General features: G+C 35.7%; 1 protein-coding gene across 4 annotated transcripts in view; it reads left to right on the forward strand.

Annotated features, from left to right (window-relative positions):
• The window catches only part of Nipbl (NIPBL cohesin loading factor), a 159,347-nt gene that overhangs the window by 51,858 nt on the left and 88,604 nt on the right, over positions 1-18,885 (forward strand). For all 4 annotated transcript variants that reach the window (XM_075975919.1, XM_075975921.1, XM_075975922.1 and 1 more), the window contains exons 2-4: positions 12,397-12,539; positions 13,629-13,794; positions 16,654-16,781. In XM_075975919.1, coding sequence (XP_075832034.1) covers positions 12,476-12,539; positions 13,629-13,794; positions 16,654-16,781 — 358 coding nt within the window. In that variant the 5' untranslated portion in view covers positions 12,397-12,475. The remainder of the gene's footprint in view (positions 1-12,396; positions 12,540-13,628; positions 13,795-16,653; positions 16,782-18,885) is intronic.

The following is an 18,885-nucleotide window of genomic DNA, read 5'->3' on the forward strand; positions in this document are numbered from 1 at the left end:
AGGAGATCTTGTCTTTTTCTACTTACTACCCATGTAGATTAGATCTATGTATGTCTCTCTTAGGGTCTTCATTGTTGTTTAGGTTCTCTGGGATTGTGATTTGTGGGCTGGTTTTCTATGTTTCATGTTTAAAAACCACTTATGATTAAGTACATGCGATAATTATCTATCTGGATCTGGGTTACCTCACTCAAAATGATGTTTTCTAGCTCCATCCATTTGCCTGCAAAATTTAAGATGTTGTTATTCTTTTCTGCTGTGTAGTACTTCATTGTGTAAGTGTACCACATTTTCCTTATCCATTCTTCGGTCGAGGGGAATTTAGGTTGTTTCCAGGTTCTGGCTATGACAAACAATGCTGCTATGAGCATAGTTGAGCACATGTCCATGTGGCACGATTGAGCATCCTTTGGATATATACCCAAAAATGGTATTACTGGGTCTTGAGGAAGGTTGTTTCCTAATTTTCTGAGAAATTGCCACACTGACATCCAAAGGAGCTGTACCAGCTTGGGAAAGATCATCACTAACCCCACATCAGACAGAGGTCTGATCTCTAAAATATACAAAGAACTCAAGAAATTGGACACTAAAAGATCCATAATCCAATTTAAAAAAAATGGGATACAAACCTAAACAGAACTTTCAACAGAGGAATCTAAAATGGCTGAAAGACACTTAAGGAAATGCTCAACATCTTTAGTCATCAGAGAAATGCAAATCAAAACAACTCTGAGATTCCATCTTACACCTCTAAGAATGGCCAAGATCAAAAATACTGATAACAACTTATGCTGGAGAGGTTGCTGGGTAAAGGGAACACTTCTGCATTGCTGGTGGGAGTACAAGCTGGTAGCATAGTGATTTTTAAAGAAAAGAACAAACAATAGGGACTAACATTACCAATTGAAAAACTCACCACACAATGATAGTGATCAAGGCTAGGTGATATTTAAAGGAGAGAGTCAAGAAATAGAACCCTCTCAACATTTAAAAACTGAGGGTTTTAAAATAGCATAAAGATTGGTCAGTCTAGAAAGAAGGACATTTTTTTATCAAATGTTGATGTGACAACAGACAAAAAGAAATTAACTGAAATTAATTCCATACTTACCACATTACATAAAACTGCTAAAGAAAAATGGGGAAAATCACTATCTGTTTGTATTAAGTAGAAAGTTCCTATAACACCAAAAAGAATAATTTATAAAACAGTAACTTGGTATATCAGATTTCATCACTAAATTAATATTCAGTTCTTCAAAGACTAATGTTGAGATAGTGAAAAGCCGAAGAAAACAAAATATTGCAAATTTATATCTGAAAGGATTTATGCAAACATTCTCCAGGTCAGTACTGTGCCAGCCTCTGCTCCACATTTGCACCTAACAGAAACAGAAGGCAGAAATTGTTCTGGGCAGTTGGGGTGAGCAGAGAGCAGAGCTGGAGGTACTAACTGGAGTTACCGGCATGGAGGTGCTGATTTTTGTTTTTCTTGTTTTTTAAAATGGAAACTGAAGGCGGTGTGTAGCAGAGTGAAGACAGGAAGATGCAAAGGGGAGATTCAGGAAGAGGAGCACAGTCTGAGAAGTTTATATTGTTGTTTGGAAGATAAGGGAAGAATTACTCTGTAAAAAGAGTAGTCAGTTGTATTGGACAAATTATGTGGGTCCTGAGACTTGCTTGTTCATTTAATTTAACATTGTCATTGTGATTACTGACTTTGGTGAGGCATTTGGAGAAAGGATGTGAGTGAATATATAATAGTGTGGGTTCAAGAAAAATTCTGAAATGAGGATAGATAGCTGAAGACTTTGTGAAAGTAAACAGAACTACCAAGCAGTCGTTGGAGGAGAATCTTGTCAAGATCAGGTTTTTGTTTTGTTTCATTGGGAACAGGGATCATTAACCAAGCAGGTATTTCATACTGATTAAAATGATTTGGCAATAAAAAAAATCATTACAAAGGATTGCTTGAATGGTATCTTTAGAGAGAGAGAGAGAGAGATTGAGATGCAGATTACGCACAGGTAATCTGATTTTTTTTATAGTCTGTATCCTTTTGAAGTTGTTTTTTTTTTCAGATAATTTTCTCAATGATCTTAAGTGTATATGGTGGTTTTGCCTACGTGTATGTCTGTGCACCTTGTATGTGCCCAGTGTCCATAGAAGCCAGAAGAGGGCATTAGGTCCCCGGAACGAGAGTTCCCGATGGTTGTAAGCATCCCTATAAATAAATGTTGGGGTCTTCTGGAAGGTGCTCTTACCTAAGGCTTCTCTCTAGCCTCTTATTTCACCTCTTTAACTAGAAGAGTTTAGTAAAATATCAGACTCGCATCCCATTTGTAATCACCCTGAGTTATATTAATTAATGGATTGCTCACAAATCTGTGTCATATTAGGATAAAAAAAATCAATGTTGCCATAGTTTCTTGGAAAGGTTTGTAGGTCAGAGATGGGCATGAAAGTGCACACTTGAGCTAAAGGCTAGCCTGAGTTGTATATTGAGAACCTGTCTCAAAAAACAAGAAAAAAGAAAGGAGTGGAGAGGAGGAGAAAAGAGGGACAATTCTAAGGCGGCCAAACGTCAACACAGATATCAAGACTAAGGTTATTTGTAATTTAATATTAATATAGGAGTTTCTGTATAGCCAAGTTTTTCTAAAAGATTGCATGCATTGAAAAAAAGACTTCACTATGCGAGCACTTTACACATCACACACTCATCATTTCTTGCTTTCTAATAATGTTGAGTCATCAGTTTGGAAAAGTTTGGCAAACTTTCCTTACAGTAGTTTATTAAATCTGATTTTTTTTAACTATTCCACTTAACAGTAATTGAAAGTCTGCCCTCTTGTGGAGTTCTTGGATTACAGTTAAAATTTCATATTGTCCAAACATATTTTGTTCCAAGCCTGAGAGCCAACTCTTAATACATTTAAAACAAAACCTAATTTAGAAAGAAATAAAAAAGTGGCTTTATTTTACCCTTCTAATACCATCCATCTCTGTTTTAGAAACAACCTTTTTAAGATAGTCTCAATTTGGTGACGCAGATCTTAGAGACAGGCTATTTTATTTGCAGCATTAAAAAATATTTTTATGTTGGGGGAGGATAGACTAGCAAACCAAAACACAGTAGCACTTTTCTTCTATAAAATCTTTTTAATTTTACTTATTTATTTACTTACTTGAGGCAGGGTCTCTTATAGCCCTGTATAGCAGAGGACTTCCTTATCCTAAGTGCTGGTTTACTAGCATGTATTACTACACCCTGTTTGTGAAGTGCTAGGGATGAACGCTGGAATTCCTTCGTGTTTGGCATTCACCCTGGCAACTGAGACATACCCCAGACTCCACTCTATAAATTTAATGTTATCATTCTGGGATTTAGTGCTAATTTTTTTCTGATGCAGTTTGTATATTTATATACTAATATTGTCTTACTTTGTCTAAGTACTCAGTCCTCACTATATACAACTGCCACTAATTAAGTTCATGTAAAATTGGGAAAGAAAACAAATATCAAGGCAAATTCTTACACTTTTGTTTCTCAGCAAGCAGAACTTCATTTTATAAACTGCTTTTGAGCCGGGCAGTGGTGGCGCACGCCTTTAATCCCAGCACTCGGGAGGCAGAGGCAGGAGGATCTATGTGAGTTCGAGACCAGCCTGGTATACAAGAGCTAGTTCCAGGACAGGCTCTAAAACCACAGAGAAACCCTGTCTCGAAAAACCAAAAATAAATAAACAAACAAACAAACAAACAAACAAACTGCTTTTGAAGAATGCAAATCCCAAACTGATTTTCTTAGTGGTTAATTTTTCCTTATATAATAAACTCAGTGATATAAGTATACCCTTCTATGTTATGTTTGTACACTTCACTGTACATATTATGATAGAGCTACATGATTTAGGCATGTATACACAAACATTTTTAGTATTCCCTGAATGATTCAAGGGAACTTCTAAAATTGAAGCCAATACCCCATAGTAGCTTTGTTTTATTTTATATTTTTCTTACTTAATGGTGGTAATTTGGAATCTTATAGAGGCAGAAATGTTTTAAAGGAAGTAAATTTTCACAGTAGACAGGGGTTGCCAATTGATAACTTTGTTTTTGAGCTAGGATTTGAGGAAAATCCACTCATCCATGTATGAATATGATGTGGAAAAAAATATTCCTAAATAGCAGATGGGGAAACAGATTCTGAAGGTAGTTTAACTAAAGTGAAATGATTAAGTAGTGCAACATAAGACTTATTTACTTAACTCTGTAGCTTTTGAAGATTTATATTCCACACATTTCCCAAATGGATTTGAAGCCATTATATAATTCAATATAATATTAACTAAAGTAATAAAATATACGTGTGTGTGTGCGCGTGCGCGCCCATGTAGGATGTGTATGAAGTCCAGAGGTTGATATGGAGATGTATCATTCAATCACTTCTCCTCTCTTTTTGAAACAGGGTCTTTCAACCTTTGAGCTTGCTGTTTCGATTCTGCTTGGCTCACCAGCTGGCTTTTCCCCAGGATCTACGCATCTATACCTAACCCAGTGCTAGGTTCACAGGCAGGCAAGCACCATACTCACTGAGCCATCTCCCTAGCTCTAAGATATGCTAGTTTTGAACCTTGTCTACCCCTAACAAAAAAAAAATTTACATTAACAAAGAAGGAAAAGCATCAGTTAAAATAGTCCATATTTATGAAATTTGAGTCAAAGATGAAAATAATCTTATAATCACCTGGTATAAAGATTTTTGAATTACAGCATATCAGACATTTGTATTCTATTTTTGGGCTAGGATCTAATTATTTTTCTCTGAGAGCTTAGACAAATGCTTAGCTTTTAAAAGAACTTTTATTCTTTGTACCTTTATTGGCTTTTTTATTTTTATTTTTGGACATAACAATGTAGATGGATCCTTGTATCTGTAAACAGAGATTGTGCTTTTGTTTCCCAGCCACCCAGACCTGAATAATCACATAGAAACTTTATTAATTACAACACTGCTTGACTGATGACTCAGGTATATTTCTTGCTAGCTCTTATGTCTTAAATTAACCATTCCTATTAGTCTATGTATTGCCACATGGCCATGCGTTACCTCATTTTCTACATGTCTTTTTTCCTTGGCAGCTGGCTGGCATCTGCTTGACTCTGCCTACTTTTTCTCTCTATCTCTGTTTAGATTTTCCACCTGGCTTTATTATGTTAAGCCATTGGCCGAAAAGTTTTATTCATCAATCCATAAAAAACAACACATATAAGGAAGGACATCCCACATCATGTATCCTTGGCTTATAATCTTTTTTTATGTGCCAGGAATATGAACCTGGTTTAGAAACACTTGAATTCAGACTCCTTGTGGTACTCATAGGTGTGTGACCCTAGCACTCAGTAGGCTGAAGTAGAAAGATTGTGAATTCAAGGCCTGGTCTATATATTGTTCAAAATAAACAAGTAAACATAAAAGAAATGGAAAACACCCAAGTTCAAATCTTACCTCTGCTTTCTACCCATGTAGCTACAAACTGCTCAGGTCCTAAGACTTAAAATTTTAATCAGGGAAGTAATAACAATCATTATAATCACTTTCTTACTACATAGTTAGTAAAGATTGCATGTGTGTGTGTGCACATGTGCCTGACAGGAAAAAGTACTTAAAAACAAATGTCCTACTACAAAGTTACCTTCCTCTTGTTCCTGTTTGTATCCAAAATGCTTAGTATCAGAACTATTGCAGATTTTTATACTTGGGTATGGTGTTTGTTTTGTTGTTGTTTTTGTTTTGTTTTAATTTGGGAATATTTGTATACACATAGGTATCTTGAGAATGAGACCAAATCTAATGATAAAACTCATTTGTTTCAGCCAAGCAGTGGTGGCACATGCCTTTAATCCCAGCACTTGGGAGGCAAAAGCAGAGAGATCTCTATGGGTTCAAGGCCAGCCTGGTCTATAAGAGTTAGTTTCAGGACTGGCTCCAAAGCTACAGAGAAACCCTGCCTTGAATTGCTTCCCCCCAAAAAACTTGTTTGTTTAATAAATGAAGCCTGAAGGTAATTTTTTAAAACAGTCTATGCTTACTGAAAAAGGTAATTTTTAAGTAGCGTTTCTTATATACTTGTACTTTACCTATTTACTCTGTGTGCCAAGTATGTGTACCATGGCACATGTGAGGAGGTAAGAAAGCTATGCGGAGTTAGCTCTGGGCTGCCTTTACGTAGGATCAATCTCAGGTTGCCACAGGCTTGGCAAGCTATGTTTTTAGCCCAGATATGCCCATGTTACACCTCACTGTCACATGATGTCTGTCAGTTATGGAATTTTCCCCTTGTGGCATCTTGTCAATGCTGAAAGCTCCAGTTGTTGAAACATTCTATATTTTTATCCTGTGTCATTTTAACAGTTATTCTATGTAATATATGGATTCTTCCTGAACTATTTCTGGGTTTGGGAGGTAAGGGGTAGTAATTTTTGTGCGGCGGGCATTGATTGTACCAGGGCTTTGGGCAGGTGAGTCAATGACTCCCATTGAGCTACATTCTATAGCATAGCTGTAATTCTCACTATTTTTATCCTTATCAGCTTCCTACCTTTGAAAATTGCAGTTAAATATTACACAGACATTTATTCTAGATTATTTAAATCCAGACTTGGACCATTGTTGCATGCTAATACTGTTGTATTCTCACAGAACCTTTTGCTTTCTCTCTGTCACACTACTATCCCATCTTTCTTTTGATTATTTTATTACTCCTAAGTGAAATCTTGAGTTTGTTTATAGCAAGGATATGGGAACTCCTTCAACATTATATGATAAACTCTTGCAGGCATTTCTTCTCTATCCATATGCGCTGGTCAACCTGTTTATAAATACATCTTGTATATTCTATCTAGTATTCTTTAACATGTGCTACAATCCCTTTTGTTTTCCTAACATATAGTATCTGTGACACAAAACTGACATTGGGTGCATCATCATGAAGAACCAAATAGTGTAGAAATGTTTGTTATATTGAATGCCATGCATAGGTTTTTGTGAACTACTGACCAAATCTAACTTTTAACTGCCCATTTAACAATATTAGAAAAAGAATGCACCATATTTGTGTATGTATATATATATAATGTATGTATATAAATATAGTCTGAGATAACATAAGAAGCAAAGCACAGAAAAGTATATAGTAAGTTGCAGTACACTTTTATCGAAACTTTCTACATTCCAAGCACAAACCTAAATATTTTACATCTTTGCATGTATTAATTCAGCTCATCGTTGTAACAAAATTAGAAATAATAATTACTTGTCTCTTACAGAGATAAGCAATTGAGGTACAGAAATATTAAATAATTTGTCTGTGGTTGCCTAGTGGAAGAGCTTAAATAGGCCAGTTTTTTCTTTGATTATATATTGTGACATTGTTGATTATACATTTTAATTATGTAAAATGTCCATGTGTCTGATAGGCTAGATCTCAGACAAATTCTTACCTTCTCTGTATACCAGGTTACTCATCAAAGATTAGATGAAAGTACACTTAAGTGTTTTAAAGCAACTTTATAATATAGTAGCTGCTTTTAATAAACATCAGTTATCTTTTCTGCCCATTTTTTACTGCTAAAATGCTTTATAATGTGTTTATATGGGCACATATGTTTTGAGCCATATATATGATCAGTTCTTCAGGGCATATTCTTATGTACAGGGGCATGCAAGTGTGCGTACTTGTAAGTGTGAGTGTACACTTGTGCACATATAAAGGTCAGAAGACAGCCTCAGTTGTCTTTTTTTTTTTTTTTTTTTGGAAACAGGGTTTCAATATGTAACCATGGTTAGCCTGGAAATCTTTGTGTAAATCAGGCTGATCAGGCTGGCCTCAAACTAACTGGGATCCCCCTCCCTCTTCCTTCTAAGTGCCAGGATGGTGTTCTACCTCTCATATTCACTGGGATTCCCCTGCCTCTGCCCTCAAAGTGCTGGGATAGTGTTCCACCTCACTCAGGCCAACTTTTTTTTTCCTTAGAATTTCTTGTTGCCCATCTAGGATATGTTGACTGGCCTATTAGTCCTAGAAATACACCCATCTCTATCTCCTCAGCATTGATACAAGTGTACCCTACCATACCAGACTTTTAAAAAAATGTTTGTGGTGGTGGGTTGAAGTGGAATAAATATATATGTATATGTGTCTGTGAAGCCAGAAGAGAGTAGACTACTATGGAGTTAGAGTGAGTCCCCCAATGTGGGTGTTTGGAAGGTCCCATGGAAGAGCAGCAAATGCTCTTAACAGCTGAGCATGTTTCTAGCACTCTACAATATGTGTGTTGGTTTTTACACAGTGCTGAGGTTATTTTCAAGTCCTTATGATTGTGCTGCAGGCTTTACAGACTGGGTTATCTCCCACCCATGTTCAAGATACTTTCTTTTATTATTATTACTATAAAAAATACCAATCCAAATTCCCACTCCCTCAACATCCTCCCACCCCACCCCCTTCAATCCTAAGAGAGGGCAATGCACCCTGCCCTGTGGAAAGTTCAAGGCCCTTTATCGAAGTTGAGCAAGGTATACATCCAAAGAGAATAGGATCCCAAAAAGCCAGTACATGCAGTAGAGACATCCCAGTATCACTATCAGTGGTGCCTCAGTCAGCCCCAACTGTCAACCACATTCAGAGTGACTAGTTTGATCCCATGTTCATTCACTCACAGTCCAGTTGGAGTTGGTGAGCTCCTATTAGCTCAGGCAAACTGTCTCAGTGGATGAACCCCTCATGGTCTTGACTTCCTTGTTCATACTCTCACTCCTTCTACTCTTCAACTGGACCTTGGGAGCTCAGTCCAGTGCTCCGATGTGGGTCTTTGCCTCTGTTTCCACCAGTTGTTGGATGAAGGTTCTATGGTGATATTTAAGATAAACTTCAGTCTGACTGACTACATGGCAAAGCCAGTTCAGACACCCTCTCCTATATTGCTTAGGGTCTTACCTGGGGGTCATCCTTGTGGATTCCTGGGCATTTTTCTAGAGTTTCTTGCTAACCCCATAATGGTTCCCTCAATCAAGATATCTTTCCTTGCTCTCATATTTGTCCTTCCTCCATCTCGACTATCCCATTCCCTCAAGTTCTCCTCAACCCTCCCCTTCTCCCCTTTCTTCTACCCTCTGCCCCCATGCTCCCAAATTTTGTCAGGCAATCTTGTCTGTTTCTAATTTACAGGTGGATCTATATATGTTCTTCTTTGGGTTCACCTTATTACTTAGCTTCTCTCCGATCATGAACTATAGACTCAATGACCTTTGTTTATGGGTAGTATCCTCTTATGAGTGAGTATGTACCATATTCGTTTTTTTGGGTCTGGTTACCTAATTCAGGAGAGTGTTTTCTAATTCCATCCATTGGCATGCAAAATTCAAGATATCTTCATTTTTTTACCGCTGAGTAGTACTTTAATGTGTAGATGTGCCACACTTTCTTTATCCATTCTTCAATTGAGGGGCTTCTAGGTTGTTTCCAGGTTCTGGCGATTACAAATAACGCTGCTATGAACATAGTTGAACAAATGTTTTTGTAGTATGATTAAGCACCTTGGGTATATTCCCAAGAGTGGTATTCTGGATCCTGAGGTAGGTTGATTCCTAGTTTTCTGAGAAACCACCACATAGATTTCCTAAGTGGTTGCACAAGTTTGCATTCCCGCCAGCAATGGATGAGTGTTCCCCTTACTCCACATCCTCTCCAGCATAGGCTATCATTAGTGTTTTTGATCTTAGCCATTCTGACAAGTGTAAGTAAGATGGTATCTCAAAGTTGTTTTAATTTGCATTTTCCCTGATATCTAAGGAAGTTGAACATGTCCTTAAGTATCTTTTAGCCATTTGAAATTCTTCTATTGAGAATTCTCTGTTTAGTTCAGTACACCATTTTTTAATTAGGTTATTTAGAATTTTAATATCTAATTTCTTGAGTTCTTTATATATTTTGGAGATCAGACCTTTGTGTGATGTGGGGTTGGTGAAGATCTTTCCGCATTCAGTAGGCTGCCTTTTTTTTTTTGTCTTATTGACTGTGTCCTTTGCTTTACAGAAGCTTCTCAGTTTCAGAAGGTCCCATTTATTTATTGTTGCTCTTATTGTCTGTGCTACTAGGGTTATATTTAGGAAGTTGTCTCCTCTGTCCATGCATTGAAGGCTACTTCTCACTTTCTCTTCTGTCAGGTTCAGTGTGGTCAGATTTATATTGAGGTCATTAATCCATTTGGACTTGAGTTTTGAGATGGCAATAGATATGGATCTATTTTCATTCTTCTACAGGTTGACATCCAGTTATGCCAGCACCATTTGTTGAAGATGCTTTCTTTTTTCCATTGTATAATTTTAGCTTTTTTGTCAAAAATCAGGTGTTCATAGATGTGTGGATTACTATCTGGGTCTTCCATTCGATTCTATTGGTCAACATCTCTGTTTTTATGCCAATACCAAGCTGTCTCCATTACTGTAGCTCTGTAATAGAGCTTGATGTCAGGATGGTAATGCCTCCCGAAGATCCTTTATTGTATAGGATTGTTTTCATCATGATCAAATAGTTTCATCCTAGAGATGCAGGGCTGGTTCAACATACAAAAATCTATCAATGTAATCCATCATATAAATAAACTGAAAGAAAAAAACATATTATCATTTCATTAGATGCTGAAAAAGCATTTGACAAAATTCAACACCCCTTCATGATAAAGGTCTTAGAGATTAGGGATACAAGGATCATATCTAAATATAATAAAGGCAATATATATACAGCAAGCCGACAGCTAACATCAAATTAAATGGAGAGAAACTCAAAGCGATTCCACTAAAATCAGGAACAAGACAGCAAGGCTGTCCACTCTTGCACATAGTTCTTTAAGTTTTAGCAATAGCAATAAGACAACATAAGGAGATCAAGGGGATTAAAATTGGAAAGGAAAAAGTCAAACGTTTGTTATTTGCAGATGGTATGATAGTATACATAAGTGACCCAAAAAACTTTACCAGATCCTACAGTTGATAAATACCTTCAGTGATGTGGCAGGATACAAGATCAACTCAAAAAAATTAGTAGCCCTCCTATACACAAAGGATAAAGAAGCGGAGAGGGAAATCAGAGAAACATCACCTTTCAGAATAGCCACAAATCAAAGAAAATATCTTGGGTAACACTAACCAAAGAAGTGAAAGACCTATTTGACAAGAATTTTAAGTCTTTGAAGAAAGAAATTGAAGAAGATACCAGAAAATGGAAAGATCTCCCATGCTCTTGGATAGGAAGGATCATCATAGTAAAAATGGCAATCTTACTGAAGACAATCTATAGATTCAATGCAATCCCCATTAAAATTCCAACACAATACTTCACAGTCCTTGAGAGAACAATAATCAACTTCATATGGAAAAACAAAAAACCCAGGCTAGCCAAGATGCTTTCTAAAAGTGAAATTCTCGAGGCCAGATTGCACGTGCATTACAGTTTGCTGTGAGATACAAAGTCTTCCACAAACCTGCCAGCAGATATTCTATTGCAGACCCATACCAATTTGAATATTATTATAATTTTTGCCACTTGTTTTATTTGCATTTATTTTCCTTGCACGAAGGAATCATAAAATTTGAAGGTAAATTAATGATTTTTTTTTTAAAAAGGAGTCCCCCCCCAAAAAAAAATCCTTGGCAAGTACTTACAGGTTCTTCAGACTCATTATAGTAAACTAAATTGAAGTAGTATCTTGTAATTAAGCAATCTTTCATTAAACCACAAGCCATTCTTAAGATCTTTATTACTTAGTATAATTTGTTGATTTATTTATTAGTATCATAATGGATATTTTGCTTTTGTATTAACATTATTTATTTCTGTTGTCATATAAATAATTTTTGTTAGAAAGTGACAAGTCTATGAAAAAATAGCATTCCTAGGTAAGAGCACTGGCTGATCTTTCTAGTAGAAAGTAGTATTTCTACAGATTACTCTTAATTTAATAAGTATAATTTAATAATTATACTTATAGTGAAATTTCTAAGTATTTCTGCCAATTTATACTCTTCATACCCTTAGATTCCTGTGAAATTAATATAGTTGAGTGATGCGGTTTTTTGTTTGTTTGTTTGTTTTTTTTTCAACACAGGGTTTCTATGTGTAACAGTCCTAGCTGTCTTGGAACTATCTTTGTAGACCAGGCTGGTGGCATATTCTTTGATTGTGGTATATATAGATGACTTGTTAAATAGATTGAACAAATAGAAGCTGAGATTTTTAGTTTTTAAATGATTAAGCATTCTTATACTAGTCATATATTTGACATAGTTCCACAAATAATATGTGGTTTTCTTTTGTGTGTGTGTTGCAGAGTTTGGGAAATGGAAAGTAATGACAGCTGGCACCTGAACTAAGTACTTTCCTAGGCAACACCATTCCAGAACTTCAGGATGAATGGGGATATGCCCCATGTCCCCATAACTACTCTTGCGGGGATCGCTAGTCTCACAGACCGTAAGTTTGGATAATTTATCTAGGTTAAGTTTTGTTGTTTGCGAACATTCAATTTTAGAGACACTTGAAATTATCTTTAATGTTGTAAAGAACAGAAAAACAATATAATTGGTTGTTGTACCTCTGGGAGTAGCAAAATTAATATTGCTATCTAATACATAAATTAATTTCTGTTTCCTAAAGACTTTTAAAACATGACACAAAACTTTAAGAAATGCCAAAACTAAAGAAACTTGTTGACAAATAAGAATAAGGACTTTTTTAGAATGCATTTATAAAAACAGCACCTGAAATTGTTCTCTAGCAGTGAGAACTTGAGAGCCCATCTTACCTAAATTCTAGTGGTGCTGGGTTTTGAATAGCATGTTGCCTATTGGTGAAGCAGTGTGATACTTACACTGTGGAGTTGGTTTGAAATTACCCCAAAAGCGTGATACCTGATATTTTAGTTGGAATTTTTTAACCTTTAGACAAATTAACAAATCCTCATTAAATGTGCTAACATTAAATAGTATAATTTAAGCTGCAAAATATTTATTTTTGTTTGTTTGCTGTTTAGAGTAGAGTGGAAAAAACTGTTTAGGAATTTATGGCAGGAATTTTTATTGATCTTTAGGAATGTTGTACTCTGAATATTCTACTGTGAGCTCTTTGTTTTTGTCTATTCTTAAGCTTTTAAAACTATATTGCATATCATTGTACTATAGAGTCAGGTAGTGTTCTTGGTATTTGTCTTGAGAGTGCTACTAATCTGATCCAGCGTGTAGATAAGTTACCTTCCAACATTATGTCTCAAAGTTGTCTTTTATTTAGTTCATTCAAGTTTCTAAATGAAAATTAAGCATGACTACAAAGAAGCTAAGTAATTTCTAGTACTGTGGTTTGCAGTGGCCTGTGGTGTTTTGAGAGGGCTGATTTCTTGGGTTAATTTAGATTTTTTTTCAGAGTGAAGAGTAATGTTTTTCAGTCATTTGTAACGTTGATACTTATAACTTATTTTTAGTCCTAAAATTTATATAAGCACACATATGTATAGAAAGACTTCTTATAGTCAGTCAATTTCTAATAATCTGCTTTTCCCTTGAATAGTCCTGAACCAGCTGCCTCTTCCATCTCCTTTACCTGCAACAACTACAAAGAGCCTCCTCTTTAACTCACGAATAGCAGAAGAGGTGAACTGCCTTTTGGCCTGTAGGGATGACAGTTTGGTTTCACAGCTTGTCCATAGTCTCAACCAGGTATCAACAGATCACATGTAAGTACAATCAGTTTTATATCTAAAAGTAAAAAGTTTTTGTCTTGCTAAGAAAAATCAGCATTCCTTTTTAAGTAATTTCCCAAGCATTCAGATTCATATTGGGGCAGGGAGGTTATTGTTTGTGGTGGGTCTCCTGTATCCCAGGCTGGCCTTGAATTTGCCGTGCAGCTGATGTTCTGCAACCTTTTCTTGAGTATTTCATGTGCCACCATGCTCGGCTTATGTGGTGTTGGGACTCAGTTCCAGGGTCTCATATATGATAGGTATGCACTGATAGTAAAGTTATATCCACAACCTACCTTTGGTTTTTGAGACAGCTTCACCTTAAAACCCAGTCTGACCTTGGACCAACTGTCCTTTTCTTGCCAACCTTGCAAGGACTAGAATATGTCTTGAGTTATCACGCAAGTCCATACATTGTTTTTAATGTCAGTACCCGACCGGGAGTGGTGGCTTATGCCGTTAATCCCAGCATCCAGAGACAGAGGCAGGCAGATCTCTTTGAGTCTTAGGCCAGCCTGGTCTACGTAACAAATTCCAGGCCAGTCAGGACTACCTAGTGAAACCCTCTCTCTAAAAAGGAAGAAAAGAAAATGTCAGTAGCCAAGTAAGATTATAGCCAATTTTGAAGAGACATTAAAGAGATTTAGGTAGGCCATAGTCGATTTGTGACAATAGACCCATACCCATTGAAGCAGATCTTTTCAATTTACGGAAATGATACTGATAACATCTGCATAAAGATTTAAATGTGCTCATAAAACTTATCTTCTTTTTTTCTCATAGTATTGGAGTAATCTAGTAAATTTCTAGACACTGGAATACAATTCTGAGTATAATTAACTCCTTGGGCAGTAAAATGTTTCTTTTTCTTGGAACTGACAATAGCATTTCAACATAAGTGTGTGTTTTCATGTAGTAGACTTTTTTTTTGTTTTGTTTTTTTCGAGACAGGGTTTCTCTGTGGGTTTATTTTGGAGCCTGTCCTGGAACTAGCTCTTGTAGACCAGGCTGGTCTCTAACTCAGAGATCCGCCTGCCTCTGCCTCCCAAGTGCTGGGATTAAAGGCGTGCACCACCGCTGCCTGGCTTATGTAGTAGACTTTTAAAAATAAAATTGAGCTAAACAATGAGGATGTACTTAATATGTTTTTCAATCCAAAAGTAATGCATACTTTACAAGCTAAACAGCACAGAATGTATTTAACAGTAACATCTGGGTGCAGAGAGAGGACTCAGTGACTAAAGTAAATGTCACTCAAACCTGATAGGACCTAAGTTCCGTCCCCAGAATAGACATGAAGGTAAAAGTAGAGATCTCCCAGCCCTGTATGTGTGTCATGACATGCACATACCTGTACATGCACACATATAATAACAAGCTTTTCTCAAGTAAGATCTGTCACTTTCATACCATTATAACCTACTATTAAATAGTATTCATATAAACTTCCATTCATAATTAATTTTTCAAGTTTAAAGATTTAGGGAAAAGATGAAGCATATTAGATGCAGTACATATTTGAGGGACAATTTCCAAGTTGACTAGTTGAACTTATTAAATGTGACTTTTTGGTGAAGAAACTAAGAAATGGCTGCTTACAAACCAGAAGGAACTATAATGTTCATGTTTTAATTACTCTAGAAATTCCATTGTGTAGATATTACATAGTTGCTTATGCCTATATATACTCTGCAGTGGTTTCTGAATATTTAAAGGGGTAAGGGAAAGGCATGTAAAAAATTAGGATTTATTATATAGGAAGTTTCTTTAAGATTATTCCCAGGAATTTATTGAGTCTCTGTTGGGTGCCATATTTTAGGTCATTATTGTTGGATCCAATGAGTTTCTGTGTTTGCCCATGTTTGTGCCAGGGTGTGTGAGTTTGTGGAGGTCAAAGGATAACTTTCAGAGATCAGTTCTCTACTTCTACCAAGGTGAAGCAGGGTATAGAGCAGTGGTAATATAGTAAACAAAATAGAGTCCATTGCCATTCCTTCATGAACACACTCAATGCCCACTGAGCTCAGAAACTAAGCAGGGTTAGGCTTAGTATTTGAATGGAAAAAAAAAATTGAAGACACTGTTTCCAAACAGTCCCTGTCTAATTTGCCAATTACTGAGATGTTTTCTGAGAATTGCTACTGTGTTTATTTTTATCACTTGTTTGGTTCTGCCTCGTACTATGACTTTATTTGAAAAACCAGTGTAAGATAGAAAAATCACATAACCTGTATGTTAACCAATTCTCTTAATCAATATTGTAACATTGGTTATTTTATTGAGAGAACAGTTTTAAGAAAGTCGCATTCTTTTCATGTTCAGACATAAGGGAGAGTCAAAATATTCCAACTCCAGCTGGGTAGTGGTGGTGCACATGTCTTTAATCCCAGCACTTGGGAGGCAGAGACAGGCGACTCTCTGTGAGTTTGAGGCCAGCCTGGTCTACAATAGCGAGTTCCAGGACAGCCAGGACTGTTACATAGAAAAAGCCTGTCTCAAAAACCAAACCAAACAAAACAAATATTCCAAGTTCAAATAGTAGCTTCTTAACATTATCAACACTTCTGTATCTGTTAATTATTAATATGTAATAGATCCTGCTTTTCTTTCTTAAAATTGACATGAAAATTCAAATAATCGTGTTGTTTTGTAAGATTATGGTTTCAGTTTCCCTTTCCCATGCCCTAGAAAAATGAAGTGGGGTTGTTGTCTATAGTCACTACTCTCTGTTGTTTTTGATAATTTCCTTTCTTCTGGGAAAATCTATGCCTTGGGCCTACTGAAGTATATGATTTTATTCTATAAGTCTTCTTAAGAAATTAATCATGCTTATAATTTTTTTTTCAATGCCAGAGAACTGAAAGATAACCTTGGGAGCGATGACCCAGAAGGTGATATACCAGTCTTGTTGCAGGCCGTCCTGGCAAGGAGTCCAAATGTCTTCAGGGAGAAAAGCATGCAGAACAGATATGTACAAAGTGGTGAGGTTCTTTTTTTATAGTGCGTGTTTGTGGATACTGTATCAGAACTTGTTTTACACATGATTAAATTCAAGTGTCTTTAACTAGCTGGCTTTTCACCTACAAATGTCTGTTTATATTTTGCATCAAGACAAGAGCGAGAAGGAAACTTAGTAATTAGTCCTGTGGTTTAATATGTAATTAAATTCCTTGGAAATTAAAATTTTGAGGTTTTTTTAAGGTCTCTTAAAATGTATTTATTAAGTGAACTTTAGAAATTTTGCTTTTAGAAAATTAGAAAGTTTGGAAGAAATCTTTCAGTAATGAAAATATATGAAAACATTTGAGCATATGTTTTATAGATATATTGTTATTTTTAGTAATAGTGTTCATGGTTATCTATGAATTGACATAATACTCATTTTGCCTTACCAGTAAAACTCAGTTAATATTGTTAGTAACAAAGCTTTTATTTATTCTAAGTATTATAAGGCAGGTTAAATTTTAATATCTATCACAGATATAATTGTTATGTATTTAACTGTACCTAAAAGCTAAAGAAACATTGCCTTCTAGAATTTAGCTGTGTTTAGCAAATCCAAGTTTATCCTCTACTCTCAAGGTTAAACTAGGAATAGTTTAGGCAATTCTGAAAGGTCCAAGTTATAGCTAATTGGTTCACTTTTTTAAAAAATATCATCAGATTCATTTTAGCTTTCTTTTCAGCAATGTCTCCATGCAGCTTTCTATTATATCTCCTAGTTCTTTTTTGTATATGAATATTTTTAAATAATACTGTTTTATTTTGTTTATATTTTTCTATGTGAATTGAATTTTTTGTTTTATTTTGTTTGTTTTGTTAAAGCAATTAACATATTTCCTACCTATTCCTCACAACTCAGTTATGTTCCTCTTACCTCTCAGTTGAAAACAGATATACAGAGCATGGCTGTGGATTAACCAGATCCATTAAACAGTGATGAAAGGAAATAAAGCTATGCATTCTGAAAGTGCTGGGGCTAAAGGAGAATATAAAGTTAGTGTTGATTTAAAAAAAAAATAGAAAACTGTAGCATGATGAATAAAATCTCAGAAACAGATATTGGGGTTTATCCTGAAGGTCAAAAAGGCAAGGCCACTGGCTCTTACCTCTACCTCAGTGTGAAATGGCAGTCCTGCCTCCAAGAAACTTTAGAATGAGACTGTGTGTGAGAGCTGTCCCCTCCTGTTTTATGTTCCTCTCCAGGGCTATGATTAAAGGTGTGTGTCACCACTTCCTGGTCTGTAAGGCTGACAATTGGGGCTGTTTTACTCTCTGATCTTCAGGCAAGCTTTATTTATTAAAATACAAATGAAATATCACTACAGAAAACTGAAGAAATGGCCCAGATGTTAATTAAAAGCATATACTATTCCTTGTTTCTGCTTTGGGCTTTTGTAACTCCATTTCCAAGGGATCTAATACCTTCTTTTGACTTTTGCAGACAGCTACATTCAAATGTAGACACAAAAACACATGCGTAAACCATTTCTTAAATAATGAGAATAGAACTTTAAAAGAAGGCCTAGTAGAATTAATAAGGTTAAGAGAATGTAAATATAATTTTGGATAAATAAAATGATTCAAGGATACTAGGGCTACATTTTTTGTAATCTATATTTTTAAGTATAAATTTGGATATTAAATCACTATAATAAAAGGTTTTACAGCATTCACCTTATTTAAGTTATACATTTTGTTTGATTCTGTATACATTTTTAGTTAAAATGTATAATTATTGTATATTGCTATATATCCTATTTTGTGAAAAGGAAAAGTAGAATTTTTAAAACAATTTGTTAATACTGTTGTCATTTTTAAAAACAAAGGATAATTTATGTGGATATTTATTATGTTGTGGGTTTGTGCATATGTGCTTGTACATGTGTGTGTGTGTACATGTCACAACAATCACTTTGCATCTTTCATATTTTGAGACAGAATCTCTAACTGAATCTGAAGCTTATCTTCTAGCATAAGCTAGCTGGCTACTGAATTTCAGGGACTCACCTGTCTTCACTCTTACAACCTACCCCAGCGCTAGAGTTAGAAGTGTGTGGCCACAACAAGCTCTTTATTTTGGTA

Source organism: Microtus pennsylvanicus, chromosome 6 (genome assembly GCF_037038515.1).
Source record: "Microtus pennsylvanicus isolate mMicPen1 chromosome 6, mMicPen1.hap1, whole genome shotgun sequence".
Lineage (NCBI taxonomy): Eukaryota > Metazoa > Chordata > Mammalia > Rodentia > Cricetidae > Microtus > Microtus pennsylvanicus.